This window comes from Pseudopodoces humilis, chromosome 1 (genome assembly GCF_049639895.1).
Source record: "Pseudopodoces humilis isolate 2021_Gansu_Grassland_sample_001 chromosome 1, ASM4963989v1, whole genome shotgun sequence".
NCBI lineage: Eukaryota > Metazoa > Chordata > Aves > Passeriformes > Paridae > Pseudopodoces > Pseudopodoces humilis.
This window is the reverse complement of record NC_142200.1, coordinates 147,092,588-147,119,554: the sequence shown is the minus strand read 5'-3', so window position 1 is coordinate 147,119,554 and position 26,967 is coordinate 147,092,588. Positions and strand designations below refer to the sequence as shown.

At 38.8% G+C, this 26,967-nt stretch overlaps 1 protein-coding gene across 1 annotated transcript in view; it reads left to right on the top strand.

The window, feature by feature from the left end:
• The first annotated feature begins 5,780 nt into the window (after positions 1–5,780).
• The window catches only part of LOC102099829 (sodium channel protein type 5 subunit alpha-like), a 32,600-nt gene continuing 11,413 nt past the window's right edge, over positions 5,781–26,967 (top strand). Inside the window, exons 1-17 of the mRNA XM_088054185.1 lie at positions 5,781–6,035; positions 7,021–7,141; positions 9,177–9,282; positions 10,853–10,981; positions 11,755–11,846; positions 12,557–12,760; positions 15,434–15,491; positions 16,163–16,304; positions 16,767–16,964; positions 18,016–18,198; positions 18,731–19,132; positions 19,882–20,008; positions 21,802–22,040; positions 22,374–22,574; positions 23,324–23,677; positions 25,351–25,788; positions 26,694–26,840. Coding sequence (XP_087910311.1) covers positions 5,781–6,035; positions 7,021–7,141; positions 9,177–9,282; positions 10,853–10,981; positions 11,755–11,846; positions 12,557–12,760; positions 15,434–15,491; positions 16,163–16,304; positions 16,767–16,964; positions 18,016–18,198; positions 18,731–19,132; positions 19,882–20,008; positions 21,802–22,040; positions 22,374–22,574; positions 23,324–23,677; positions 25,351–25,788; positions 26,694–26,840 — 3,396 coding nt within the window. The remainder of the gene's footprint in view (positions 6,036–7,020; positions 7,142–9,176; positions 9,283–10,852; positions 10,982–11,754; positions 11,847–12,556; positions 12,761–15,433; positions 15,492–16,162; positions 16,305–16,766; positions 16,965–18,015; positions 18,199–18,730; positions 19,133–19,881; positions 20,009–21,801; positions 22,041–22,373; positions 22,575–23,323; positions 23,678–25,350; positions 25,789–26,693; positions 26,841–26,967) is intronic.

Genomic DNA, 26,967 nt, shown 5'->3' with positions numbered 1-26,967 from the left:
ATGAAAATGAGTGATTCACACTGTCTGGCCACAAGTCTTAAATCTGCCCTCAGACCTGCTGATATTTCTTGGTATGGCACTTCTAAATCAAGATAAATTCAATTTCTTATTCAGGTTAGGAGAGGGCTGGGTCCTGACCTGTTTTGTTTGTTTTGTGAAACCTCATACCTGAGGTTAATTTCCCTGTCATCTCACCAGCATCTGACCAGTTTCCTTGATAACAGCAGAGGAAAGAGAATATTATTTCAATTCTTTGTGCAATTGCCACCATAAAAAGCCACAGTGTGGAGCATCAGTGGATTGAGATATTATCACATTTTAACCACAAATATATGCGATTTTATAAGTCAACTTATAAACAACCAAAGTCCTGATCTGTGGGGGTTCCTTGGAGTCTTCTCCACTCCCTGGGCTCCTCAGAGGTTGAAGAGACAATTCTGGATCCTGTTGTTGGCTCATGGACTTTCCAACCAAGCTTTCCTTGTCTTCTGGTTACACCCACTATCCTTAGGGACAAGGATGGGCAGGGAATGCCTGGATGATGATGACTCAGTTCAAATGACACTGTCACATTTGCTGTTGGCTTTTACAATCTTGTTCTAGTCACCTTTGGAGGGTTTTGTGCTTCTTGATGACCAACAGGTTGTTTCCATGCCTTGGCTATTTCCTTGGGGACACCAAAGCTACCAGTTAAAGTTCACGGGCTGATGTTAATAACCAGATGATTACACCTAACTCATCCCAACTCCTGCAGTAAAGGACTCATCTGTGGTCTTTAACAGCTTTTCAGCTCTTTTCTCTCAGGTTCACTCCTGTGCTGCCACAGGGACTCTGTGCTTCCTCAGTGCTCGCAACTGGCCATTTGACAACTTGTCAATTGACTGCTCAAGCACTTACAGAAAGTGATCTCTGCACAGATTTAAATTATTTATGATAGCAAAGTAGCTGAAAATTAGTGCCCCCTTACCAGGCAAAAGAAAATGTGACTTAACGCTTCACTAATTGCTGAGAAGGCTTGTGCTGGAAGTAGTCATTAATGAGACAATTCAATATTAAGCAATCATAGAATTTTTATGTGTTCACAGTCTGGTGACTAATGATGTTTCCCAGTTCCACCACTGACTGTACAATCACCAATCTTTGGAAGTTTAGCAGCTGTCCATTAGTAGGGGAAGTGACAGGAGTAGGTGTAATGGATGCAAAGAGTTGAATTTATCTCATCTCACTTGAGACATCTCAGGTCATCAGTTGTAGTAGTCAACTGGCATTTCTTTTCTGAAAGAAATGTGAAAAGGGGTGTCAGCAGGCAGGAGCTTGTGGAGGTGTAGTTTTGTAACTCCAAGATGTCTTCACTGAGGTGAAATGAGTCCCACACAGAGGGGCTTTCTGGAAGAATGCTAAATGGCTTTATCAGGTGAATTATTTTGTGACTCTCCACACTGTTTGCTACCTTCATTCTCCAGCCCTGAGAACAGTAAACTGCAAATCCCAGTTTGAAGAGTGGGGATTTATCTGACACTAGTGATAAAAATCTGTTGCTGTTTTTTTTTTTATACTCTTCATGTGTCTGTGTTAATCTCTGTGTTTAGTCATCATTAGCTGCTCTCAATTCACAATTTTGTTGATTGCAAGGAGGGGTCTGCCTTCCTTGGCAATCTCAGTAGAGCTGCACAGGGTGGTGATAATCAGACCTGGGAGATGTTCCTTGTAGGCTGCAATAGAGGAAGGAGCTGAATGGGCTGCAGAAGGGGTAATATGTGCTCTCCTTATAGAGAGGCATTTTGGGGGTGCCTTTTACCTTTCAAATAAAAGACAGACTAATGGAGCTGAGGCTGTTCAGCCTGGAGAAGTAAAAGCTCCAGGGAGAACTTAGAGAGCCCCTTCCAGTGTTTAAAGGGGCTCCAGGAGAGCTGGAGAAGGACTTTAGACAAGAGAATCAAGTCACAGGACAATGGATTTGGATTTAAACCGAAAGAGGGGAAATTTAAACTAGATATTAAGGAGAAATTCTTTATTCAGTGGGGAAGCCCTGGCACAGGGTGCCCAGAGAAGCTGTGGCTGCCCCTGGATCCTGGGAGTGTCCCAGGCCGGGTTGGACAAGGCTTGGAGCAGCCTGGAATAGTGGAAGGGCATCTCCCCAAGGCAGGGAGATTGGAACTGGATGATCTTAAGGATCCCTTCCAACCCAAGCCATTCAATTATTCTATGAATGCAATATTTTCTTTCTTTTTTTTTTTTATTGTGACAGTTTTGTATAGTGGGAAGGCAAGAGGCATAAATTAAAACAAAGGGGATGCAAATGTGTTGAGACAGTCAAGTGTTGGATCAGGTTACTCAGAGAGGTTGTGCTGAGTCTGTTCCTGGAGATTTGTCTGGGTAAAGCCCTGACCTCATGACTTATCCATTTTGAGGAACCTCCTAGGTCCTCTTTCAACACAAATTATTCTCTGATTAAAAAGTTACATGTGTTAATACACAAGTGTTATTTTAATATGTATCTTATGAGCCATTGAGAAAATGTCAGTTTGGTTTGATTAAATCACCTGCCTCAAAACACAGAAACGTTTTTGGGGAAAGAGTAGAACAGTTCTACAGAAACTTTGATCTGCTATTACATCTTTTTTTATTCAGTTCTAGAAAAATTTGACTTCTCCTCTGGAAATTCAGGTGTAGAAAGATGCAACACAGCCCAAGTGAAGCACAGTAACAATCTTCCAAGATAAAGAAAGAAAGAAACAAAAATAAACAAGGTAATCCTGGCCACTCTGATGACACTAATTACTTTGGTCATGCTGAACACAGGAATAGTCAACAATTTCACCTTTTTTTATTACAGATGACAAAGACATAAAAACAAATAATTGAGAGCAATTTCATTCATTAACTGGGATTGAATTGGGGTAATTGTTATAGCAATAAGAGGAGCAAAAATATCTTTGACAATAACCTTGTTTCTTGGTCTCTTCACAATGAGTATTCCTAAAGAGGAAAACACATTTGGAAGAAGGTATCCTTACTTTGGAAATATATCCAGCTACAAATTTTGGAATTTGAGAAATAATTCATAGAAAGTATGTTTGACAGCTGGTAGAACAAATAATAAATGCTTTTTTGTTCATTTATTTGTGGTTTTTAATTTAAATAATTATTCTTTGGTCACGGTGAGTTCATGGTCGGTGTTTGGTCTTCAGGAAACCCAATGATAAAAAAAATTTAAATTTTCAAGAAGTATTAAATATCACACGGTTTTGTAAGTAGTCTTGAGAAAAGGCCAAAATGGCACTTTGTTTCTTCTGTGACATAATGGGGGAAAATGACTTTCCATTAACATTTTTTTTCTTCTTTAGGTCAAATTGCTCCATTGATACCTGGTCGCATAAAAACTAAATACATCTCAACTGTCTTTTGTGTGCTACCCTCCCTGAGACTATGAGTAACAGAAATTATTTTGGGGATCTTTTTAGACACTTGAATGAATCAGGGACATTTTTTTCCCAATTTCTCAATTTCTAATAACTGTTGGATTTTATTCAGCATTAGGCTGATTAGCTCAGAATTGCCCATGGATGAAAAGTGTAGTTTTAGCCTTTTGCTCCATGGCTTGCAGCTGTTCTCATGGAAATTTTGCTGCTGACATGTGAGACAACCAGCTCAGGGCTTGATTTCCTTCCCTTAATGTCTGAAAAATTAATTTTTCCATAATTGTTTGAAGCAATTTATAAAACCACCAGGAAAGAGATCCGTGCCTGGTCTCCAGCTCTGGCAAAGGAGTCCAGGCTCTTTGTGCTCTTGTGCTTCCTTCTAATTCCACATCCTTGGCTTTAGCCAGAAAACCTCTTGTTTTCCTGGAATCTCCTCTATCCTGGAATAGTCTTGAGTGAAAATGGTGTGAGAATCAAAGTTTCTTTTCTGGAAGGTCACAAGATGGTTTCATGGAAGGGAAGACATAAAACCACAATGAAATCTGCAACACAGAATTTTAATGGTGAACTTTTGAGGTCAGGTAAACTTATATGGAAGTGGAGGGATGGGTATGTTTGGAAAACTTGGCACAAAGCCTAATAAAGTAATTATTGTATTCCCTCCACGCATTGCACAGAAATTGCATCTTTTCATGCATCATTCACAGCTCCTACTGATACCCCAACATCTAAATTACACTGAACATCAACAAATCAAACACCACCTTCAAGTCCAAATGAAGGCTTGAAATCTTGCAAGGTGATGTTGTATTTTTTGTTTTTCCTGTAATAATACACACAGCTTCCAGACTGTTAACCTGATACTGAAAAGTAGAGAATAATGAGTATTCTTGCCTGACTGTCCTATTTCTCTTCCAGAAATGATGCTAATTTGTGCTGGGAGGAAGGGTTATTTCTCATATGCATAATTTCGTGTGCTGCTTTAATGGGAGAGGCAGGCAGACTGCAAAAATGGAGCAATTTCACTGCAGTTAGTTTGTCACTGGCCTCCAGCTGTTGTTCTCATAGCAATGGTTTCCTACAGCTCAGCAATGTGAGGTCAACTGAAATCATGTTGTGTCTGGGGAGAAATGAAAAGGCATTGCGTGGCTGGGGAAGATACAGGCAGTCAGCACACACAGAAAAAATTGTTTACAAAGTAAAATAAAGCTGCTTGGTTCAGGCTGTGTTTTCCTGGGGTGTTCCATGTAGCGTCTGGAAAGGAAAGGTGGAAGAACAGATGTTCAGGCAGGAGGATTTAAATGTCAAGATTAAGCTCTCATTGCTGTTTTGGAGTCAAATTTGAAGCATACTTGAAGGGGTGGTGGCAGCTTCTAAATGAAAAAACTGAATGAAAGAAACCAGACTGTGTCTCTAAAGTGATCTTCACCTGTGCCTGCTCAGCACTGACCCACCCCAGGGAGAGCCCTCAGCCAGGTGGGATCATTGCACAGTGTGCAGGTGGGGCTGCACTGGCTCAGGAGATCCCTGACCCTTTACTGAATCAACAGTGTCTTCCCAGAGGTCATAATCAAAGAAAATATTTTAGAGAAATGTCCTTGCAGAGCCAGCACTCAGGTTGTGTTTAGTGGATGGCTTCTATCCAAAACCTGGCCAGATTTCTTAATCAAAAAAGCAAAGTGGGTTTTTTTCTAGTCTATTCTCTCATTTTTGTTCTGAGAGGAAGGCAGAAAAGATAAACTTTGTCAGATCAAGCATTTCTGTGCTCCATGTCAGTCAGTACTGACTCTGTGGGTGACAAATGAAATCCTCCTGGATGCTGCTCATTCCTGTGCTGGCTCCACCAGGATGGACTTTCCGTCTGAGTATCCCCATCTGCATTAGTAAATTCAATACCTGAATTTACTGTCCTCCTGTTGCTGACAGCTTCCACACATTTGATGGTGCAGTTTGATGGATTTTACTGTCCCTTTTCCAAATATTGGGCTCAACCAGAAGAGTAGGGCTTTTTTTCTGAGCAGCTCAAGAGCATTTAGGATAATGTTTATCTTAAGTGAGGTGCTCCAAATACACTCCTAAGTTTATAGAGGTTTGCTCACATCCTATCTGCACATATAATTAGAAAAAATACTGAGAAGGCTCAATGAAAAGGGTATTTATCATATATATCATATTATATTTTCTTCTTTTTTTTCTTCTTTGTAGAAGGTGATGGTTTAGAAAGTTGATGTTGTTAGCCATGCATGGGCAAATAGTTGTTTCATTTCCATAACTTCCCTGTTTTGGAGTTACTTGACTTCCTTTCTACTTGTTTCTATTGTTTGGACAGAACTAGTGACAGGAAGAGAAGGATGAAAAATGGCTGAATTCTTGCTACCTGGTACCAACAACTTCCGTAGGTTCACTCAGGAATCCTTGGCAGCCATCAAAAAGAGAATTGCTGCCAAAAAGATTTGTAAAAGAAATGCTACAGAGCAGAAATCTAAGGAGAAATCACGTCCTCAGCTTGACCTAAAAGCTTTCCAGAAGTTGCCAGCTCTATATGGAAATCCTCCTCCAGAGCTCATTGGGGAACCACTGGAGGATCTCGACCCGTACTACAAAGATCATAAGGTTAGAGCCAACCAAGATACTTGGATCTTATTTTTAATTAATTTAATTTAATTTATTCTATCACCAAAAGTTTCCATGGGCAATATATCAGAGTTTTGCTTACACCTCTTTATAAAACTCTCATCCCTTTCTAGGTTAAACAGCTGAATGATGCACTGTAATCTTTTTTAAAAAAAGCTTAACTTTCATTTTTAAGAATGAAATAATATGAAATCAAATAGCATTTGAATCAGAATAGAAGCAGAAAAAATAAACTGGATAAAGGAAGAAAAATGTGGGAGTTGAGAGAAATTATAATAATTGGAAGTTATAGTAATTTTGTACATTTTGTACATAATTTTGTATATTTTCATAAATTCCATAGTTTTGAACAACGTGTTTCACTCCATCTCAATGTTTTTGTTCCACTTACACACAAAATAAATGATATTTAAAATAAAAATTACTTTAAAACAATGCTGATGAATCCTTACAACCTCCTGACTCAATCTCCATATTTCGGTTTTGACATATTGAAGAATATGATTTTCAATAACAAACAGAGAAATGGAAGCGAATCCATTGGGAAATATGCTTTTCACTTGAGAGGAGGTTAAACACTGAACCAATTCCTACAGTCCAAGAGCTAGAGGATCACTGTCAAAAATAGCAAATAATGAGAAGGCTGCAGTTCTTCCTTGCACCTCTTGTATATCTTGACTCAATGAGGGGCTCATTCTATTTTAAGAGAATGATCAAAAGCAAGATTAGATCTGTGCACAGCTCCTTGCAAATCACAAGGCTGAAAAAAGAAGTTTCTGCTAAGGAATATTTTGCTGCCTGACAGTTAAAGTTTCTGATGGATAACAAATTTACACAGCCTTTCCAGTTAACCAGGCTAAAGTGAAATTCTAGCTCTTGCTCATGACTGACACGACAGGATATAGCACAAAAATATGTTCTGTGTTCACTTTCTGACAAATTCTTGTTTATTTATTTTTAAAAGGTTTTCATAGTGCTAAACAAGCAGAAAACAATCTACAGATTTACTGCTACACGTGCCCTGTGGATCTTCAGTCCCTTCCATCCAATACGAAGAAGAGCAATTAAAATTTTAGTGCATTCATATCCTTTTATCAGCTTTATTCACTCTTTTTGGTTATAAAACCCTGAAAAATCCTGTGTTTTTTTTATTTTAGAGCATTGAGTTAATCTGGTCTTTTCCTCACTACAGATTCTAGTTGTGAATTGCCTTAGATATTATTAGTGTTTTGGTGCTTTTGTTATTTTGATATTTAGAAATAAATTTTGTGAGTATTTGGCTTATTTAGCCTGATTTTATACAGATTTGTGTTTTGAGCTCTGATATTGATTTCCTCACGTGTCATAAACAAGTATCTCATTCTGAAGCCTCTCCCAGGGAGAAGATTGATAAATTCTACATCCTCTTTTTCATCTTCTGCTTACCCAAAGGTGGGAATTAAATTCAACTCACATGCCAAATCTAATCAACCATTGGCCAGTTTTGAGAGGAAAGGCTGAGATAGGCAAGCACACACAGGAAAACACATAGAAAAAACCCATGCAAACAGTTTCTTTGGGAAATAAGATTCAAAAAGTGTACATGTGGTATATGAAAGTAAATATTTACGGAAATGTTGTTGCAGGGAATGCCTTGGGAATATAAAGGTAATATCCCACCTCATATATCAAATTTAGGGTCTGGGAATCACAAGTGTATTGTTCCAGTTTGGCACTGGAGAAGGACACCTGAGCTTGGGGAATCAGACCCAGAGTGGAGTCTGTGATGTCCCTGTGTGGATTTCAGATTTCCAGCCATCTGCTGGCTCTGTGGTGTGAGGTAACTTCAATGACTCGAGGTTGTCATCGTAGCAGTGTGCAGACATCCCTGGAAGAGCCATGCCTCTCATCTGGGGCTTTCTTTGGGCAGAAGTTGGCTGACATTGGCATGTCCACGTGAGTGGCCCAGCTCCTTCGACAGCTGGACCAGGCCTAGAGTTAAAGCCAGGAATTATATTTTTTCTGGGGATGGAGAGGATGGACAGTGGCAAAGATAGATGTCTTCCCATACTCTTCTACCCTATGGATTACCCACGTGTGGTACAACAAGGTATGAGATCCAGCTCCAGAATCATGTGCTTGAGCTTGGGTGTTAAAGTATGAGGTAGCTGCCCAAGCTCCTGTTCTCTGGGCCAGCAGATGGCACCTGAAAAACCCCTGGGGCTGGCTAAACGTGGGCATCACATTATAAAAACCCCATTAATCTATTAGAGAGCATCCAAAGCAGGGCTATGAGGATGGTAGGTGGTCTGGAGGGGAAGCCAGATGAGGAGCAGCTGAGGGAACTTGGTGTGTTCAGCCTGGAGGAGACAGGGGAGACTCATTGTGGTCTCCATCTTCCTTGTGAGGGGCTGTGGAGGGGCAGCCCTGATCTCTTTGCTGTAGTGACCAGTGACAGGACTCAAGGAAACAGCTGAAGCCAAGCCAGGGGAGGTTTAGGTTGGATATCAGGAAAAGGTTCTTCACCCAGGGGTGGTTGGGCACCGAACAGACTCCCACTGAACAGACTCACAGCACCAGCCTGACAGAGTTCAAGAAGCACTGAAACAATGCTCTCAAACACAAGGTGTGACTCTTGGGGTGTCCTGAAAAGGGTCAGGAGATGGCCTTGATGATCCTGGTGGGTCGCTTCAAACTCAGCATATCCTATGGTTCTGTGACCTAGAGTTGTTTGAGACTGCTGCAATCACCCTGTCAGATTTCGTGCTGTCCTTTGGAAGAGAAGAGCTTTGCCAGGTCAGAGGCAGGTTTGGGCTCCACCTGTGTGATCTGAGCAAGTGTTTAACTTGTATGCCTTAAAATGAAACTGCAATTGCATCCTTGCACGCAATCCTAGAGAGGTTGAGGGTCCTTTTTCCAGGCTGGAAATGCTTAGAGAAGCAGATCTGTAATCAATACAGAAGTCTGTGAATAACAGCAGTAGTGTGTTGTCATCCAACATGGCTCAAAATCAGTAAATACCTGTGCATGCTCTTCTTACATGTGCTTTAAACAAAAAGCCAGAAAATATGCCAGTGACTGATGCAATATTTAGTTACATTTCTGAATCCATGTTGTATTCTTTGCCTTCACTCCCATGACTTACATTGTTCACCTGGTTTATCATGTGCACCATTATAACTAATTGTGTATTCATGGCACTGTCTGAGTCATCTAAATCTTCATCTTCATGGAACACATATGTTGAGTAAGTATCTGTGGGTATGTATATTTTTTATTTATGTAGTTTTATTGAGTTATTGAGACTTGACACTTTCACTTGAGATAGTTTGTGGGAGATTTAAAAGGAAAGTTGCTTGTCTTAAGGGAGTTTTTTAATTTAGTTTTATTTGAGGAAATAGTTTTGTCTTGAAACACAATATATACAATAATTTTAGTGTTATAGGAGAGAGTAAGTGTAGATTAAATTCCACTGTTGAACTGTCTTTATGTCTATTCTGTTGCTCCAGTTTTCCAACTTTCTGAAGTTACTCAATTATTTGTTCTGTATCAGGATGCATTTCCTGTTGTTACTGATGCTGGTTGAGCACATGGGAGTTGCTGTCTTTCAAAATTCTGGTTAATTATATTGAAATGATGAGTTTTGCTCTAATAAAATGTTCTGTCAGAAGCACTTGGCCTGCAGAGTGCTGTTAGAATGTAAATCTTTTATCCTCAGTGCTGCAATGTTAAATCACAATAAATCCATATTTAGTAGTCATTATTGAAATGTATAATGCCATGGGTTGTTGGTTTGTTTTGGGTTTTTTTTTTTTAGAGACTATTTCAGCTGTCACTTTTTCACTTTGGCAAAAATGTTAGAATATGAATATTGATAATTCTGACACCTAACACAAAGGAGAAGATTCCCAAATACTTAGTATTAAAAACAGTTCTAAATTATTCTCTTTTTATTATATCATGTTAAATGACACTGAAACAACTTGGAATGGCAAACTCTTTCAAAAAAAGCAAGAACAAAGCTCTGCATGGTATTAAAATACACATCTCCAGAAGATGCTGTGGTTCTTCTCCACCTATGAGAGAGTTAAAGGCTGTAACAGAGTTGTATCTGTTGTTGGCATCAACTACCACTCAAATGCATTTCAAGAATAATTTCAGAATACTTCTTTCCAAATAAAAAGGGAAGCACTACATCCATATAATTTCTTAGTGCATTTGCTGACTACCAAATGAAAGCCTTTTGAATTCTGTAGGGATGTCGCTGCCTTCTTGAAATTATAAGTGCACTCAGTTAAGTCCAGAAGAGCTTTTACTGATAATTTTCCATTAATAAGAATAATTGCCATCTTAAATTGAAAACCCTCCACTCTTGTATTCCTCTAAGTGTTTTAAATATTCTGCACAGAAATGGTTGCTCTGTGCCCAAAGGAAATAACAGAGAACATCACACATTCACTTGGCTGCTTGAAACTGGAGGAAGATAGAAATTTGGACCTTTATTTTAGCTAGTAACTGGGAATTTGGTGTTTCTGAAATTATGGGCACTCACATGAAAGAATTTGGAAAAAAATTCAAAATGTCAAATGCCAAAAAGTGTCTCATGGGTTGCACATTAATAGTCACGTCCAGATTGCAGTCAGCTATTGTCTCCAGCTCTGTGTGAACCAGATACTGTTGGAATGCACAGAAATCCAGCAGAAATCTGTTCTCTCCAGCATTGTCTCAGCTTTCTTCCCAGACATTCAATAGTCTGTGCCTCTTGATTTGGGTGCTAACACCGTTCTTTCCCTTTGGCTCTTTTCTCCCCTCCTTAGATTTACTTTCACTGGCATTTACACTTTTGAATCATTGATAAAAATATTGGCGACAGGATTCTGTCTAAATGAATTCACTTTCCTTCGGGATCCCTGGAACTGGTTGGATTTCACCGTTATCGTCATGGCGTAAGTGGGAACAAATGAAATATGGATCATCTGCCTCGACTCCGTGCTGCAACTTCTCATTGCTGTGGTGCAAAAGGCTGTCTGTGGTTTAAAAACCAACCCATGGCTCCTAATTGCACCTGAAACTGTCTAGAACATTGACCTTTCCCCTTGTTTAGCACTCACTGTTTTACAATGATGTTTTAATCTTTCAAGAAAGGAATAGAGCTGTGCAGGACAAGATATTCCCAGTGGTGGATATATGTGAATGGATGTGTTTATACTGGTGAAATGTAAAAGTTGGGCATAAAAACAGACTTTGTGACCCCATGAATGAAAGTATTAATTTGCAGTTAGGGTGATGGGTATAGACACCAGGATAGTAGATTAAATTACGATTATATCCCCAAAAATCATAGTTAAAGTCTAATTTTCTGGTAATTAACAAGCTTCTATATACTGGTTAAATGCAGCTACAGAAAGGAGATCAAACCAGCTCAGCCAGCATTTGTAAATTCATAATTTTGAGTGGTACCTTTGTATTTTAAATGAATTATGTTTAAAGATGCTCACACAAAAGCAGCTGTACACAAGCCAGGAGCCACCTCAGAGGGAAACTCAAATAATTAAGAAATCAATTTTTATTTTATGAGCTTTCAGAAAAAAGCCTTGATATGTAGTTTTTTAATATTTAAAATACACTTGGAAAGATTGATATCCAAGAATGATCACTGTAAAAAACTGCCCTGTTAACTCTGCTCAACCACTTGGTATTTCACATCTGGTCTTTACAGGTATGTGGGAGCATTTAGTGACCTGGGGAGTGTGTCAGTCCTCCGGACTTTCAGGGTTCTCAGAGCTTTAAAAACCATTTCAGTAGTCCCAGGTAAGAAATCTTATGTGCTGAGTATTTTCTCCTACTTACAACTCATTCTTTTCTTCATTCAAAATGTTTCCTTTTGCCTTTTTTTTTCCCCTGTATCTTTCACAAGTAGCAGATACATCTGAATTTGTGCACACAAAAAGTGTCTCAATTCATCTGTCCCAGACAGAATGAATCAAGTGTTAGAAAGAATATTGAATATAGTTTATTTTCATTATGCTTTTAAAGATACTGTCCAGAGTTTATGATCTCAGCTTTACAGAATGTTCTTTTGCCTGATGTGAGTGTTATGGTTCCAAAGAAATAATTCTGGGTATTGAAGGAACTTTACCCCTAATGATCTTATATCATCAATCCATGCCAGGAGAGTTCAGACTGGATATTATCTTCACAAATTGCCAGTGTTGGAAGTATCATTTGAATTATGCCTATTAATTTAATGGATAAAGAAAACTAGACTGTCTCTGGTTCATCATTTTTGAGTGAATATTTTTCAGGGTATAAAGGAACACCTAAAAACTGTAGGGTCAATGAAAGTAGGAAAAAAATATTTATCTCACATCCTAGATATATTAGTATTGCAAATATATTTACCACATATTATCCTGTAATTCTTATACTTTGGCTTTTATATATTGCTTTAACTCTAATCAAGTATGGCATTTGAATCTCAGTTTTTCAACCTGTTTTTTCTTTTTACATTGTCTTTTTAGGGCTCAAGATCATTGTAGGGGCACTTATCCAGTCTGTTAAGAAACTTGCTGATGTGATGATCCTGACCGTTTTCTGCCTGAGTGTTTTTGCCCTCATAGGCCTCCAGATTTTTAAGGGCAATCTCAGGCAAAAGTGCATCAGGAACACTACAGAGTTTTGTAATAAAACATGGGAAAGTTATGAAAAGTTTGCTAATGATTCAGGTAATTTTTCTCCTTCACTCTTCTTTAGATGATCCTATAGACACCTATGCACACATGTATAACCACTGCTGTGAATTATGTTGATGTTTTGATTGATATTTTGATGAGTAACTACCTGATAATGGCCTTCTGATTGCCAGAGCAGCTTGCAGGCATCCAGGAATGCAATCCTTCCCTTCATTATAAGAAAAAGCACTCCCAAATTTTCCAGTAACATCCAGATCTGTTTCCCCAAATGACATGACAATAACAGAAACACGCATTAGCTCATTCTCTGTTGTAATTCCCCAAAGTTCACCTTTTACTACAGGCTGAAGAGCCCATGCATCTTCATTTTCCTGCTCAGTGAGAACTTAAAACAGAAGAATTTGTTGAAAAATCAAATTACTTACTTTCTGGTATCAAATGTGTTTTATTTTATGTCTTATACAAGATATATACAGTACATATGTTTCATGTTTACACCTTGGCTGAGACTGGTGATGGAACCATGGAGCAGAGATCTGAAATTGCATCAAAACATTCTCAGAGGAACAACTATAACATGCAATTCAGAATAGCAAAGCAAAGCCTTGTGTTAAAAGAGAAGCCTCAATATATGTGAAAAAAAAAAAAAAAACCCAGAACTGGAAAAACAAAATAATCAATGTCTGTGCCAGGAATATGAAGAAAGCTTCATCACTGAAGAAAATCTCTCCCAGTGAGTTCAGACACAGCAGCAGTTGCACAGGAAGAGAAGAATTTTCCCAGAAGAACTCTCAAAATACATAAAAAGTCACCCAGAATTGCTGTTTGTCCAAACTCTGTGTGGGAGATTTGTTCTGACAGGATTTCTTTAATAACTTCAAAATCCAGGGGAAAAAAGGGTAGAAAAAGTTTCTGAGAAAAACCTTTTTTTTTTTTCTTGTTCCTACCAAAAGAGCACACAAAAGAAACAAGAAATTTACATGTACAGAATGCTGTAAAAATCATAATTGAAAGAAAACCTGAAAAGGAAACAATCAATTACTAGAACACTGTAGCAGAGACCATGGATGTGACAAAGTTGGGTTAAAAATTCTGATTTTCTGTGCTGAAGAACAAGAAGTAAAAGGATCTATATTTTAGTATATGCAGAACATTGAAGCTGTATAAAGGAAATGGAACTCAAGAAATATAAAATCTGTGTTGCTTCACAGCCTTTGTGTTGTTCAAATTCTATGCCAAAAGGACTAGGAGAGCCCAGAGAGGTTTAATGCATGGTAGAGGACTTTCTTACAGTATTGAGGATGTACAGCCTTATAAACCAAATTTCCTCTAAAGCTATTTTTATATATATTTATTAATATTCATTTACTTTAGATTTTTATATTCATATTTATATTTATTCTATATTTATTTTATTTCTATTTATATACATATATTTATATATATATTGACTGCTTTCCTCCTAATTTTGTGGGAAGTTCCCATCTCCCATACATATTATTATGATTCTCTGAAATTCAGTCACTGAAGCTTCTTAAAAAACCTTTTTTTTTCAGTTTGCAGGAGCAGAGCTGAGGAAAATTTCAGTGGAAAGTAGCCCAGGGATTATATATAGGGCTTTATATAGGGATTTATAGGGAATAGGGATTTATTCCTTTATGGGGCATTTCCAGGGTATGGCAGAGCTGATATCAAAGGTTCCTGGTGGCTGAGTCGTGCTGACTTATCTGATGAGCACAGGAGAGGTTTGAGAAGCACCAGGGGGACACGAGACCTCCCTTACATCTGGAATAATAAACCCACATCTTAATGGAGATAATTAGCTATTAGCTAAAGCTTTTACTTTGATTCTGCTGATAACAGAGTAACTAATGCTAGGAGAAATAGGGGAAGAGTTCAAAAAGGGCACAGCTCCAGCATCCTAATGGATATATCTGCATTTCTCAGCTGAGCAGGGTTAGGAGATGCTGTTTGGCTCTGCAGTGGTGGACATTCACACAATCAAATATTCTTTCTTCCCTCTCAGAACTGGATTTGTTTTTTGTTGTTCATTGGAAACAGAACTGGTCTGTTCTACTCCTGGAATGTTTGCACACATTCTTGGAGAGGGGCAATTGCTACGGGCCAGATCTCTGCCAATTTGTGCCAACATTTACCAAATATTGTATTGGTTTAACATTTAGATTAGAAGTTAGAGAGAAATTTTTTTATTCAGAGTGTGGTGAGGTCCTGGCACAGGGTGCTCAGAGAAGCTGTGGCTGTCCCTGGATCCCTGGAAGTGCCCCAGGCCAGGCTGGACAGGGCTTGGAGCAACCTGGGATAGTGGGAGGTGTCCCTGGCCATGGCAGGAGGTGGGATGAGATGGGTTTTACAGTCCCTTCCAACCCAAACCACTCTGGGATTCTGGGACTGTGTTTGAGCCTATGTCTTCCAATTCTTCATTTCCTTTATGCAGACGTAGCCAAAGTGATAACATCTTTAAAAATTCTGAATTGAAGGACTGCCTTCAGTGTGAAATTTGTGCAAACACATATGAGTGTTTATAGGTGGGGCCAGGGCATCCTGCAATCTGCTGCAGTTAATGTGAGCACAGGAAACCTGTGCTCTTACAGGTCACTGGTTACTCATCACTACTCATATTAAATGATAGAGGATTCAGGCTAGAAAGTGCTCTGTGTTTAATTTTTCTTTCCTGTTTTTCAATAGATGACTTTGCTATAAAAAATGGTACTGTGGATATTTTGCTGTGTGGTCCTGGTGCTGGGTGAGTGCACTTAAGATTATTTCTTCCTTGGAAGTTTTCTCTGCCTCAGTGCTCCTTTATTTGCTCAGTCATGTGAGACAAAAGCAGAAATTCCAAGCTTTCCTTGAATGCAGAAACAGGAACACAGAAAAAAAGTATAGCAAACAGTCAGATAATTCAAGTCTTGTAGGGAATGAAATATGAACTTGCAGTTGGCTTATTCAGATCTAATTAGTCTTTTAGACTTTCTTGAAGTATTGTCTTCCTCTTTCCCATGGATGTATGAGAGAACTGAAAATGTGAAATATCTGAGATATAACACAGGACAGACATTCCTCTCTGTGAAGGCTCATGAGCATTAAAGTGGAAAAACAAAACATGAATTTTGGAGGGCAGGTTTGGGGAAGGAGGGAGATGTGGCTGCTTTTCAGTGAGGGGAAGGGGATGAGGATTGGTAATGAGGGGACTGTCCTGGGATGGTGGTCTGCTCCAGCCTGTCTTCTTCCTTTGTTTCTGGATTGTGGGTGCTGCTCTTTCCATCCCTTCTTCCAGCCAATATTACCCGGAGTAGAAAATTGTTTTGTAATCTAATGAACTGCAGAGCTGAAAGATAATCAGAACTCTTACATAAAGCTGAAGTTTTCCTTGAAATCTGCACATTTATCTGCTCCACTTTTTGTTATTAATTCTAGGGTCTGTCCTCCTGGATATAAATGCTGTAAAATTGGGCCAAACCCTGATTATGGTTTCACCAGTTTTGATACATTTGGCTGGGCTTTTCTTTCCTTATTCCGCCTGATGACCCAGGACTACTGGGAGCGTCTGTACCAACAGGTACCAGCTTTGTGCATGGTTCAGAACTGAACTTCATCAGTTGAAGCAGAAAATGTGTAGAGAGGACAAGAAACCTCAAATAAAAGGAATAGCTGCAAGGCATCGAGCCCACGTCTTCCCTCCTGCCTGTGGCTCCTAGGAAAGGGATGCTGAAGTGCTTCCCAGCCCTTTCACCCTGCTCCTGGAGAAAAATCCTAAAAGGGTTCTGTACTGTCCTTCAAAAATGTAGAAGTGCCTCCTTGATGGTCTTCATGGGATGTACAATCAAGGATTCACATGTGAGGGTGTAGGAGGAGGGAGGAAGACAGGGAAGAATAGCAAAGAAATTTCTAATTCCATTTAAGCTTCCTGAAGCACCGTGTCTAGGAAGCTCAGTGCTTTTAAAGAATTTCAGAGACACATTGAAAGCCTACTTGGTATTTTTTGTGGTAATGTTTTATCTCTGGGGTGTGTTGCTTGCAGACCCTCAGAGCTTCTGGGAAGGTGTATGTAGTCTTCTTCATGATGGTCATCTTTCTGGGCTCATTTTATCTAGTCAACTTGATTCTGGCTGTAGTAACAATGGCATACGAGGACCAGAACAAGGCCACCATTGCTGAAACTGAGGCAAAGGAAAGGAAATTTCGGGAAGCTATGGAATTACTGCAGAAGGAGCAAGAGGTACGTGAATTATTCTCTTGCAAGTGTTTGTCTAGTTCTATTTCTAGTCATGTCGCCTGGTTTAGGTTGGAAGGGACCATAAAGATCATCTCATTCTGAGCCCCTGCCATGGCCAGAGACACCTTCCACTAGACCAGGTTCCTCAGAGCCTCATCCAGACATAAGAAAAAGCATCATCCCCTGTGTACACCTGTATATAAAAACCACCCATGGAAACAGGAGCAAGTGATGACTTACTGAAATTAGTGATTCCTGGAGCTGCACAACAACTCCTTGTTCAACTGTGTATTTTTCCTGTGAAACAATGACTTTTATTCTGGATAAAAAACATTAAAGATCAATGTTACTTAAAGAAAAGCAGTATTTTTAAATCTGGAAAACATAAAATTCCATCAACCAGCAGCTTCCAAAAGAAAATGTAGTTGTTTTTTAGTTCTTTTTTTATTCTATTTTGTCATTTGGGCTGCTGAGAAAAGAAACATACAGTAATTCTGCTGCATCAACATCTGAGCCAAAACCTATTGTAGTTGAATGAAAAATCTCTTGGTAACTTAAATAGCACAGAAACTTCTGGAACAGAATACTCCTGTATTTTTAAAATATCACCCTGAATTCAGCATGGGAAGGAAAATCATCCACACTGTGAATATAGTCCCAAGGATCCCCAATGAAAAGAAATAATTTTATTATGGTTTGAAGATTTATTTTGGGGAAATGATATATTCTACTGCATTATTTTCAAACTGAGCATTTTTATTGTAAGCAAATTTGCCATATGGAGGAGTGGGAGCTATAATGTGATTATTTTGCCTCTGGCAGGCCCAGAACTTGATCGTAGAACACACTGCAAATAGAAAATTGTTCAGTACTCCATATGTGGGGGAATCTCCTCTTTCTTTCAGCATTATCATACATTTGAAGATTTTTAATGAGTTTTGTGAAACACAAATTGTTAACAGGAAATAATAATATAGAGCACAGAAGTGCTTTCTTTCTGCTTTTATTCAAAGCACCCAGAAAAATATCGCCTATGTTTTTCTTTGCATTTCAGTCGCTGGGTATTAAAGGGATTGATATCCTATCGCTTAGCTCCTTTGAAGCCTCTTCTCTGTCATCCAAAGAAATCAAAGAAAGGAGCAATAGGAAAAAGAGAAATAAATCATTGGGGAGAGAAGATAATGAAGAAGAAGAAGAACTCCCCAAGTCACAGCTCCCAGATAGTCAACGAAAGTTGGTAATCTATTATTTGAATCTGAGATCCTTACAGCTTTTCTAGTTTTATTTTAAATTTAATGGCTTGAAAGCATAAACAAAATCCCATTACAAACATGGATCACTCTTAAGTCTTTAAAATAAACAATATGTGGGATAAAAAAGAATTAGATGTAAAAATTAATTTGAAAAAGTAGTATTATAAATGGAAGATGAAAGCAAAGTTAAAATAGTTAAATAAATTTTCTATAACAATGAGAAATAAAAATAAGTGAATGACTATCAGAACTTAGCTTTTATACCATCATTCTCTGCAAAAAATTTAATTCTTAAAATATAAGTATAAAGCTTATCTCAAAAGTAGATGGTATAGCTCATAAAATTTTATTATCTGCTGTTGAGAATCTAAACATAATCCTTGCTGAAAAATCTAAATCAAATAAGAGTTTTGGACTCGCAGTGGTAGATAGCAAATGTTAATAATTACAGCTTCCCCAGATGTATTCTATGATATTATGCTGTTCTTCTCTGTTTTGCTTTTCTTGGGCTTCCAGTCTCTCCTGGGCCTGGTGTACGGCCCCAACGCCAGCGAGGCCAAGCGCCGGCTGAGCCACGGGAGCGTCTTCAACTTCCAAATCCCCGCCGTGGAGGTGGATCCCGGAGCGGATTTGGGTGACAAGGACCCCCGCGGTCCCAGGGGACACAAACCCCGCTGCCAGTCGCTGTCGGGGGCGCAGATGGGAAGACGCCCCAGCCTGCAAAGCCAACTGGGCCACAGCTCCCACCCTGCCACCCCGAACTGTGCACGCAGCAGCAAGGGGGGCAACGTGGATGACCTCCTTGGGGTGGGGATGGGCATGGGAGGAGGGAGCAGCAGGGTGCACAGCCAAGATCCGGTGTCCTCTGATGGAGCCATGCTTCCACCAGTCATGGAAGACTTGGGAAAAGGGGGTCTGGTAAGGAAAAATAGAATATTTTAAATATTTGCTTTATAATGTGGTTTATCAATCAGTGGCAAGGTTGGGGTTTTTTTTTGTTGTTTTAAGAGTTTCACCTTAATGGCACACAGTGATGCCAACTCAAGCATACTGATACGGCAATTTTTCAGCTGTCTGTAGAAACTGGTTTTTAACAGTCTGATACTTCCTGAAAATTAGATTTTAGCCTTCCTGTTGTAAACCTTGCATTTCTGCTATTCATTAATTGTACTAACATAGTTTGAAATGTTCCTAGTGCTGAAATTACAAGCCACCCAAGAGTCTCTTCATCGTAATGCTACCCAGGGATGTAATTTTCAATACCTGTGATTTTTTTTTTCTTTTTATTTTTTTAACCTGTTGTTGCTGTTCCTAGCCCCTTCAGCATCATGCAGCAGCTTTGCCTCTAAGTTCCCCAATTTCCCCTATTTATCCTTCACTCCTCTCCTATTCCATTATTCTCTTGAATAATTCCCAGGCCTATTTCCCCTCATGCACTCATTTCCAAGGCTGTGCTTGTCCCATGTTATGCACTTGCAGGATCCATTCACTGCAGCCCCAGAACAGAGTAGGACCTTTAATCTCACCATCAATTACACCTTGTAAAAACGTACATTTATTTGGCTGCGTGTCATTGCTCCTATTAACTCTCACAGTTACCCATCATCACATCCTGGCTCATTTCACTCCCGTGGTATCTCCCTAATCGTGTTTACTTCTCTGAGCAGCCAGCTGTGCATGATGAGAGCAGCACGATGCATTTACCTCCTCATCTGTCAGTGGAGCACTTTAATGAAGCTCTTCACAGACAAAGGGCAGCAAGTGTAGTCAGCATAATTACCAGTGTCTTGGAGGGTAAGTGGTTCCTTATTAAGTTTATTTCAACCCTAAAGTAATGCTACCATGAAATAAGAAAAAATCTCTTAAAGATTAGCAGAGATTTGTAGGCACGTAGTTAGGAATTTCATTGTTGGTTTGGTCTTCCTTTAGAGAAAAAAAGGTGTTACACAGTCTCTATGTAGTGGAACACATCCTTTGCCTATTGAAAAAGCTGGTTTTGAAGGACAGAGAGTGAAGGGGGTTGGGGTGAGGGTGGGTGGAAGATATTTCTGATCATCTGACCTGCAGGTCTGGGACACTTTTTTCATCGTGATCCTCTGATTTCTGTTGTGTCTGTGGCAGAATTCAGAGTATTCACAGGCATGCAGAATCCAACAATTAACAAGATTATGCAAGTGAAATTAGTTGTGCCAATTCTTGGATATTGAATACTTAACTTCACAGTTTTATTACTTTAATTTACCTTCCCATGTGAATTTTTGGTGGGAGTTAGCGACAGTGATTTTGATGACTGATAGTTTAGTTGCAGATCTTGCTGAAAAATTTCGGTCCAAGTAATCCAGGATGATGAACTTTTGTTTTCTTTTGGCCCTTTTGAGGAGCTCTACCACCAGTTCTTGGACTACAAGTATGGGATTGAACAGGGGGGTACCTGTTTAGGTCCCTTTTCTCAAATTTTTAAAATATTTTTTCCTGGGAGAATCATGGTTGAAACACATCCAGTTGAGTTTGCATTGCAGTGTAATCCATGAAAGATGTGGGTTTTGTTGTACAGTTTCAGCTGTGAACTGGGGTGGAACAGGACTTGGAGCTCTAGTGCAAGACGAGAGGTAGACCTGGAGTGAGAACTGAGTCAAAGTGATCACTCTGGAATAAGTGCTGTAGGTACAGGTGTAGGTGTTGAGCTTGGGAGAGAAGAAATGAAAATTAAACAGAAGGAAGAAACAAGGACAGGTACAATTAAGAAAAGGTTATGAGTCACATCCAGCTCATCTATTTCTGAAAAGCTTCCAGGTCCCTGAAAACCAGATGAGTAATTCCTACTGTGCTTGTATTTAAAGCTAGTTTCAGTTGGTCAATGAATTTGCACAGGGCTTAAGCTGGGTCAAAAGTATTTTGAAGGGCTCATTAATATTAATAATAAAGAAAGAAAAGCTATGAGATTTAGATTTGATTAAAAGGATGAAAATTACAAAGACAAAACAGCTTCTGTCCCAAGTTCTATTTGTGGAAAATATAGATGAATTGAACTTGCATCAGCTGGGAAATGGTGGGTGTGACCTTTCCCATGGAAAAGACCAAAGGCCAAATTTCAGGCAATTTGGATTTGCCAGAGTCAGAATTCCTGTCTCCCATTGAATCTTTAAACTGCCTTGAGAGTCAGGGGAGACAAAAAGTTGTTGGGTGTGACACAGCCGTTGTCCCAGACACCGTGAGGACACGGTGGGAAGCTCTGTAGCGGCTCTATTGTCCTGCAAGAGCAGGGGGAGCTGTGGTGAGGCCTCTGCATCACAAATATCTGCATTGTCAGATGATTGTAGTACCAGTCTGAGACAAATAAAACCCTTTCCAAAGGCTTCTGAAAGAAGTGCTCACAAAAGAATTTGGAATCCCATTTTCTCTGAATTTTTTGTTTCCACATTTATCAGCTGATGTAAGAGCCACATGAATGGTAGAAAGTACAGGGAAGCTCTGTGACAGATGAGAGATTTCTCTTTTCTTCTCTGCTCTTTTGAATTCTTGAAGTTGTTATTTCACCGTCTTGCTCAGTGATAACTAATGATAGAAGGATTTTCTTTTTCATTTAGAACATGTAGAAGCTCAGCAGAAATGCCCACCACGCCTGAAGAACTTTGCTTTAAAGTACCTAATTTGGGACTGTTGCCCATTTTGGTTGAGAATCAAGGAAAAAGTGTCTGCTTTCATAAAGGATCCTTTTTTTGATCTCACCATCACAGTTTGCATTGTGATGAACACTTTGTTCATGGCACTGGAGCACAATAATATGTCACCTACTTTTAAATTCATGCTTAAAATAGGAAACCTGGTAAGCAAATTCTCAGCTACGTGGTTTTTCTTTGGATTAATTAATTGGTTGATGTGTGTTTTCACTCAAAACATAAAAAGTATCAGTAAAAATTAAAAATTAGCAATCCCTGCATTTATAAACTTTGTTTCTGCTAGAGATGATTCACAGCTTTTTTCATATGCTTTGGCATGCTCCTGAGAAGGCAGAAAAGAATCCTCCCATTCAATCACAAGTGCATTAGGACTGCATAAACATGGGTTTTATTAACATGTCCATGAATGTTGAGGCAACACAACCTAGAGATGAATTCATGGCTGCTTTCAGGCTAATGCTACTGTTTCTTTGTCACAGGTTTTTACAGGGATCTTCACTGCAGAAATGATCTTAAAAATCATCGCTCTAGATCCCTATTACTATTTTCAGCAGCCCTGGAATATTTTTGACAGTGTCATTGTCACACTGAGTTTAGTTGAACTGAGTTTCCCCAAACACAAAAGCAAGAAAGAAAGGCGAAAAGGAGGAACCCTGTCAGTTTTACGATCCTTCAGACTGGTAATGCTTCATGCATGCTCAGTTGTATGAAATTTTATTTTGTGAATTTAATAGAGAATACTTCTGTAGTTAGGTGGCAAGAATTTATTTCTCTATTTTTTTAACCCCAATTATTTTTATTTCCTTGGCTTTAACAAACAAACTCAAACTCCTTTTGATGTTAAAGTCAGAGTTTAAGACATATATTTCTTTTGAATTCAGTGAGAAATATTAAAAGGAAAAAATATTCTAGAATGGACAGGTTATAAAACTGATGCAAATAATTAAAAACTAGCACAGGAAATTAGAGAAAAAAGTGTCAGTGTACAAACAGAAATAAACCATATTTAAAGAGAAGTGTGAAATTATGTTAAGGCATCCACTTCATATACCAGGGACTGATTTAAATTGCTTTGCCAAAATATAGACTCTTTTCATAGTGCTACAACAGCAGTCCCTGAGCTTTTGGTCCCTTGCTTTACATGTAAATTAAGCACCATAATCTACATAAAGAGCATTGCATGGACACCTGCCTGTGTGGGCCAAGCATTCATCAGGGTCTCAAATTAATTGATTAATTTATGTTTGCACAGTTGCCCAGTCAAAAGAAAAAATATCTATAAATACTTTTTTAAAGTATTAATGTGCCATGAATGTAGCATTGCTGGAATAGTTCAGAATATCAGTAATTTGGTTATTGTAGATTTGCATGGTGCAAAGATGAGTTATCTCTACCGATGTCTAACACTATGTTTTATGTTGCTACACAGCTGAGGGTCTTCAAACTGGCAAAGTCCTGGCCAACTTTAAACACTCTAATTAAAATAATTTGTAACTCCCTGGGAGCACTCAGTAATCTGACCCTCGTCCTGGCAATCATCATTTTCATTTTTGCTATAGTAGGGGTGCAACTTTTTGGGAGAAATTATGTGCTCAACTGCTCTAAAATAAGCAAAGACTGCAAGCCACGCTGGCACATGAAGGACTTTTTCCATTCATTCCTCGTCATTTTCCGAATTCTGTGTGGAGAGTGGATTGAGACCATGTGGGACTGCATGGTGGTTGCTGAACCATCCCTGTGTCTGGTTGTCTTTCTGCTGGTGATGGTGATAGGAAATTTGGTGGTAAGTTTCTCAATGTGTTCTCCACATCCTGTCTGTGGTGGACTGCAGTTAATGGCTGTTCTGACAACAAAAGGTAGCTGCCCTAAAAACAGGTGGAAAAGTTACCTATGCATGTTATAGTCTGCAAAATCCTCTTTTTCCTTTCACCTCTGAGCCACTGTCTGTATTTTCCCATTTTGTGAGCTCTGCACACAGCATCACTTGACCTTTTCATGTGGCAGTGTGACGAGAAATACCTTTGCAGTAAATACACCACAGGCAATGTTTCTTCATATCTTGGGATTTGGATGTAAATAATCAGTGAGGCTTATGGCTTACCTGCTTGAATTAATTAGGCCAAGTGCTTAAGTCCCTCTCTAAATCAATTCTATTTATTTTTTTTTAAGACCTCATGCAAGTACTGAATTCTTTATCAGCAAATGGCAGAATCTGCAGTTCTACCACAGAAATTGAGATTATTTTTAGGCATCTCAAAGTATATTTATATCCAAGAGCTCACTCTTGCAATAGCATAAGCTACACTGCCTCAACACTCTGTGCTGGGACATAAGGGACAGCCTGCCTTCCCTGGTCCTGTGCTGTCCTTTCTTGATGACTAAATCATAAATATCTTTTGTTAGTATCTTTGCTCCTCATGTCCTTCCTTCATATGGAAAACTTCTCTTAACTGTAAAAAAAAAATTCTGAACATATTTAACTCTGGGCAGACTTTTATGGGAAATCTCTGCTCTGTGGATGAATCCTAAATATGTATTTAATGTTCTGCCTGTTCCACACTGCAAGGGTTGATGTCAGTGATGAAATGCTGTGAGTGAGATTTATATCACATAATGTTAACTGTAAAACAATGAAATGTTTAGCCCCCACTTTTTGTCCAGGCTTTCTTATGGTCCAAGGATGCAGAGAGAGGTATCTGGGACTGAGACTGATTCCAGCCAAAAGTCAGTAACTAAGACACATGGGATGAATTGATCTCTGGAGAGCTGCTATTCTCCACAGCCTGTGGTTCTTGGATGGCTCAGGGGTGTAACCTGCCCAGTTCTGACATGATAAAAGTTAAGATACACAAAACCCATTAGAAACCAAAATACTAGTGAAAAATTAAATTTGCTCGTTCCCTTAAAAGCAAAGAAACAAAAACCAAATGGAGGTTTAAAAATTCCTTTATTTGAAGGTCCTTAAAAATGAGAAATTTGAGTTTCTCTTGGTTTTGATTTTTGTGATAATGTGGCAGATTTGAGGAATTTTCTGGGCCTGAATCTGATCTCACAGAAATAACTCCACAGAGGCCCAATTTAATTATAATTTGAAGAATGAAGAGACAATTATTAAACTGACAGGATGTGAGTCTATGTTACCACTTTAACCTTTGAAAAGTTACTTCTGCCAAATAATGTGTTTGGCACACAGGCCTGTTTCTCTTGTAGTTTAACTTACATTTTTTGAGGAGAGAGGAATGGGAACATTGAAATTTCTGACAGAGAAGTTGATTTCATCAACCACAATGTGATCAGTCATAATCATTTCCTTTTCACCTTGTTTTGGTTTGCTCAGGACAGACTGAACTTTGGTAGCATCTGTGTTCTTCAAACGTTAGAATTCAGATTTCTGAATGCTGGTGTCTGGACTTTAATTTTATTTTTTTTTATTATTATTATTTCAATTGCTTTCAGGTTCTCAACCTTTTCATTGCACTGCTGCTGAGCTCTTTTAGTGCTGACAGTCTCCAGACAACAGAGGATGATGGAGAGATGAACAATCTTCGGATTGCCTTCGCTCGGATCCGCAAGGGATTCCACTTTGTCAAGAGCGCGACGTGGGATGCCTGTTGTAGGAAGCTCAGGCAGATAAAGACAGTGCACAGGAAGAAAATCAAATTGACTGCACAAAACTCACTTGGGTTCAAGAGTGAAGAGACAAAGAGTTGTAAAGAGAATTACAATAATGAATGGATTGAGAAAAACGGGGATAAGTGCCCAGGTCTTGAAGATTTTGTTAGAAATCCCAACATATTTGTTTGTGTCCCTATTGCTGAGGCAGAGAATACGAGTGAGGGTTTCGAAGATGATGATAAACTGAGCACATTTACTGACACAGAATGCAGCAAACAGGTAATGGATTTCTTTATTTGTGTTGGAAGAGTAGAATTGTGGAGAGAGATGAAGAGAGGCAGGGATGTGCAGGAGAAGATGGTCTCTAGCAGAGCAGGGTGGGGTGTGTTGATCTGTTTCCAGAGAGTTACAAAGTCCTGAACTAGAACCAAAAGTAAAAATATTTTCAGCAAGGGTAAATCATCACTTGATTTTTAATCTTGAATCTCGAATGTTTAAAATCAAGATGTTTTCATAGTTTAAAAAGAAAATTTACACAGGAATTCTAGCTGATGTGGTGCACACAGGTAATTGTGGCAGTCCTTGGCAAACATGTAATTTTTAAATGTAAATATTTATGAATAATGTCAACTGTTTTGGTATTATTTGCACAAAAGAGCAAAAATACATGTTCTGCATGCAGAACATTATCATGGATTCAGAACATGAATTTATATTTCTGATCCTTACTTTGTATTTTTCCTTGCTCTGTGTAGTATGTAGTAATTATTAGAAGTGGATGGGATTAAGTATGGAGTGGCTCTACTAAGGACATATTTTTTATACTACATCATATATTTACCCTATTTCTTTGTGCTCTATGAATTTTTCAGTTCTGTTTCAATTACAGTTGTCATTCTGGTATCACAATTTCCCACCTTAAATTTCCCTCTTAATTCCTGTGTAAGAATTCTCATTTAAATTTTGAATAGGTCACCAAAATGCCTTCATTTGCTGCATGTCTATTAGGGAAAAGTTCTATCCTTAGGCAAAATCAGAGACTCGAAATGATCCTTTCTTATAACTCTTGTCTGGAGATTCCCACTTTAAATGAAATGTACAGATTATTGGTTTTTTTCCCCTCTGACTTGTGCACTCCTGAAAAAGGCAAAAGAAAGCCCCTCTAATCCACAGATTAATTTCAGGATGAAAATCAACTGAGGCAAAGGGGAGACAGAGCAAAAAATTCAGGCAGCTGGAGTAAAGGATCAGGATTTGCCTCTGAAGAATTCAGTGTGCTTTATCTAGAAAAGGACAGGAAGGGTGAACTCTCATCACCAGAAGATAAAGAGGTAAAAATTTAATTTTTTTTTCAGTGATGTTGATTTTCCAGTACTGATCAAACACAGGCATATTCCTGTTCAGGGATTTACCAGAGAGAAGTTTAGTGCATAAGAAGCTCCGAATTTGCAATACCTG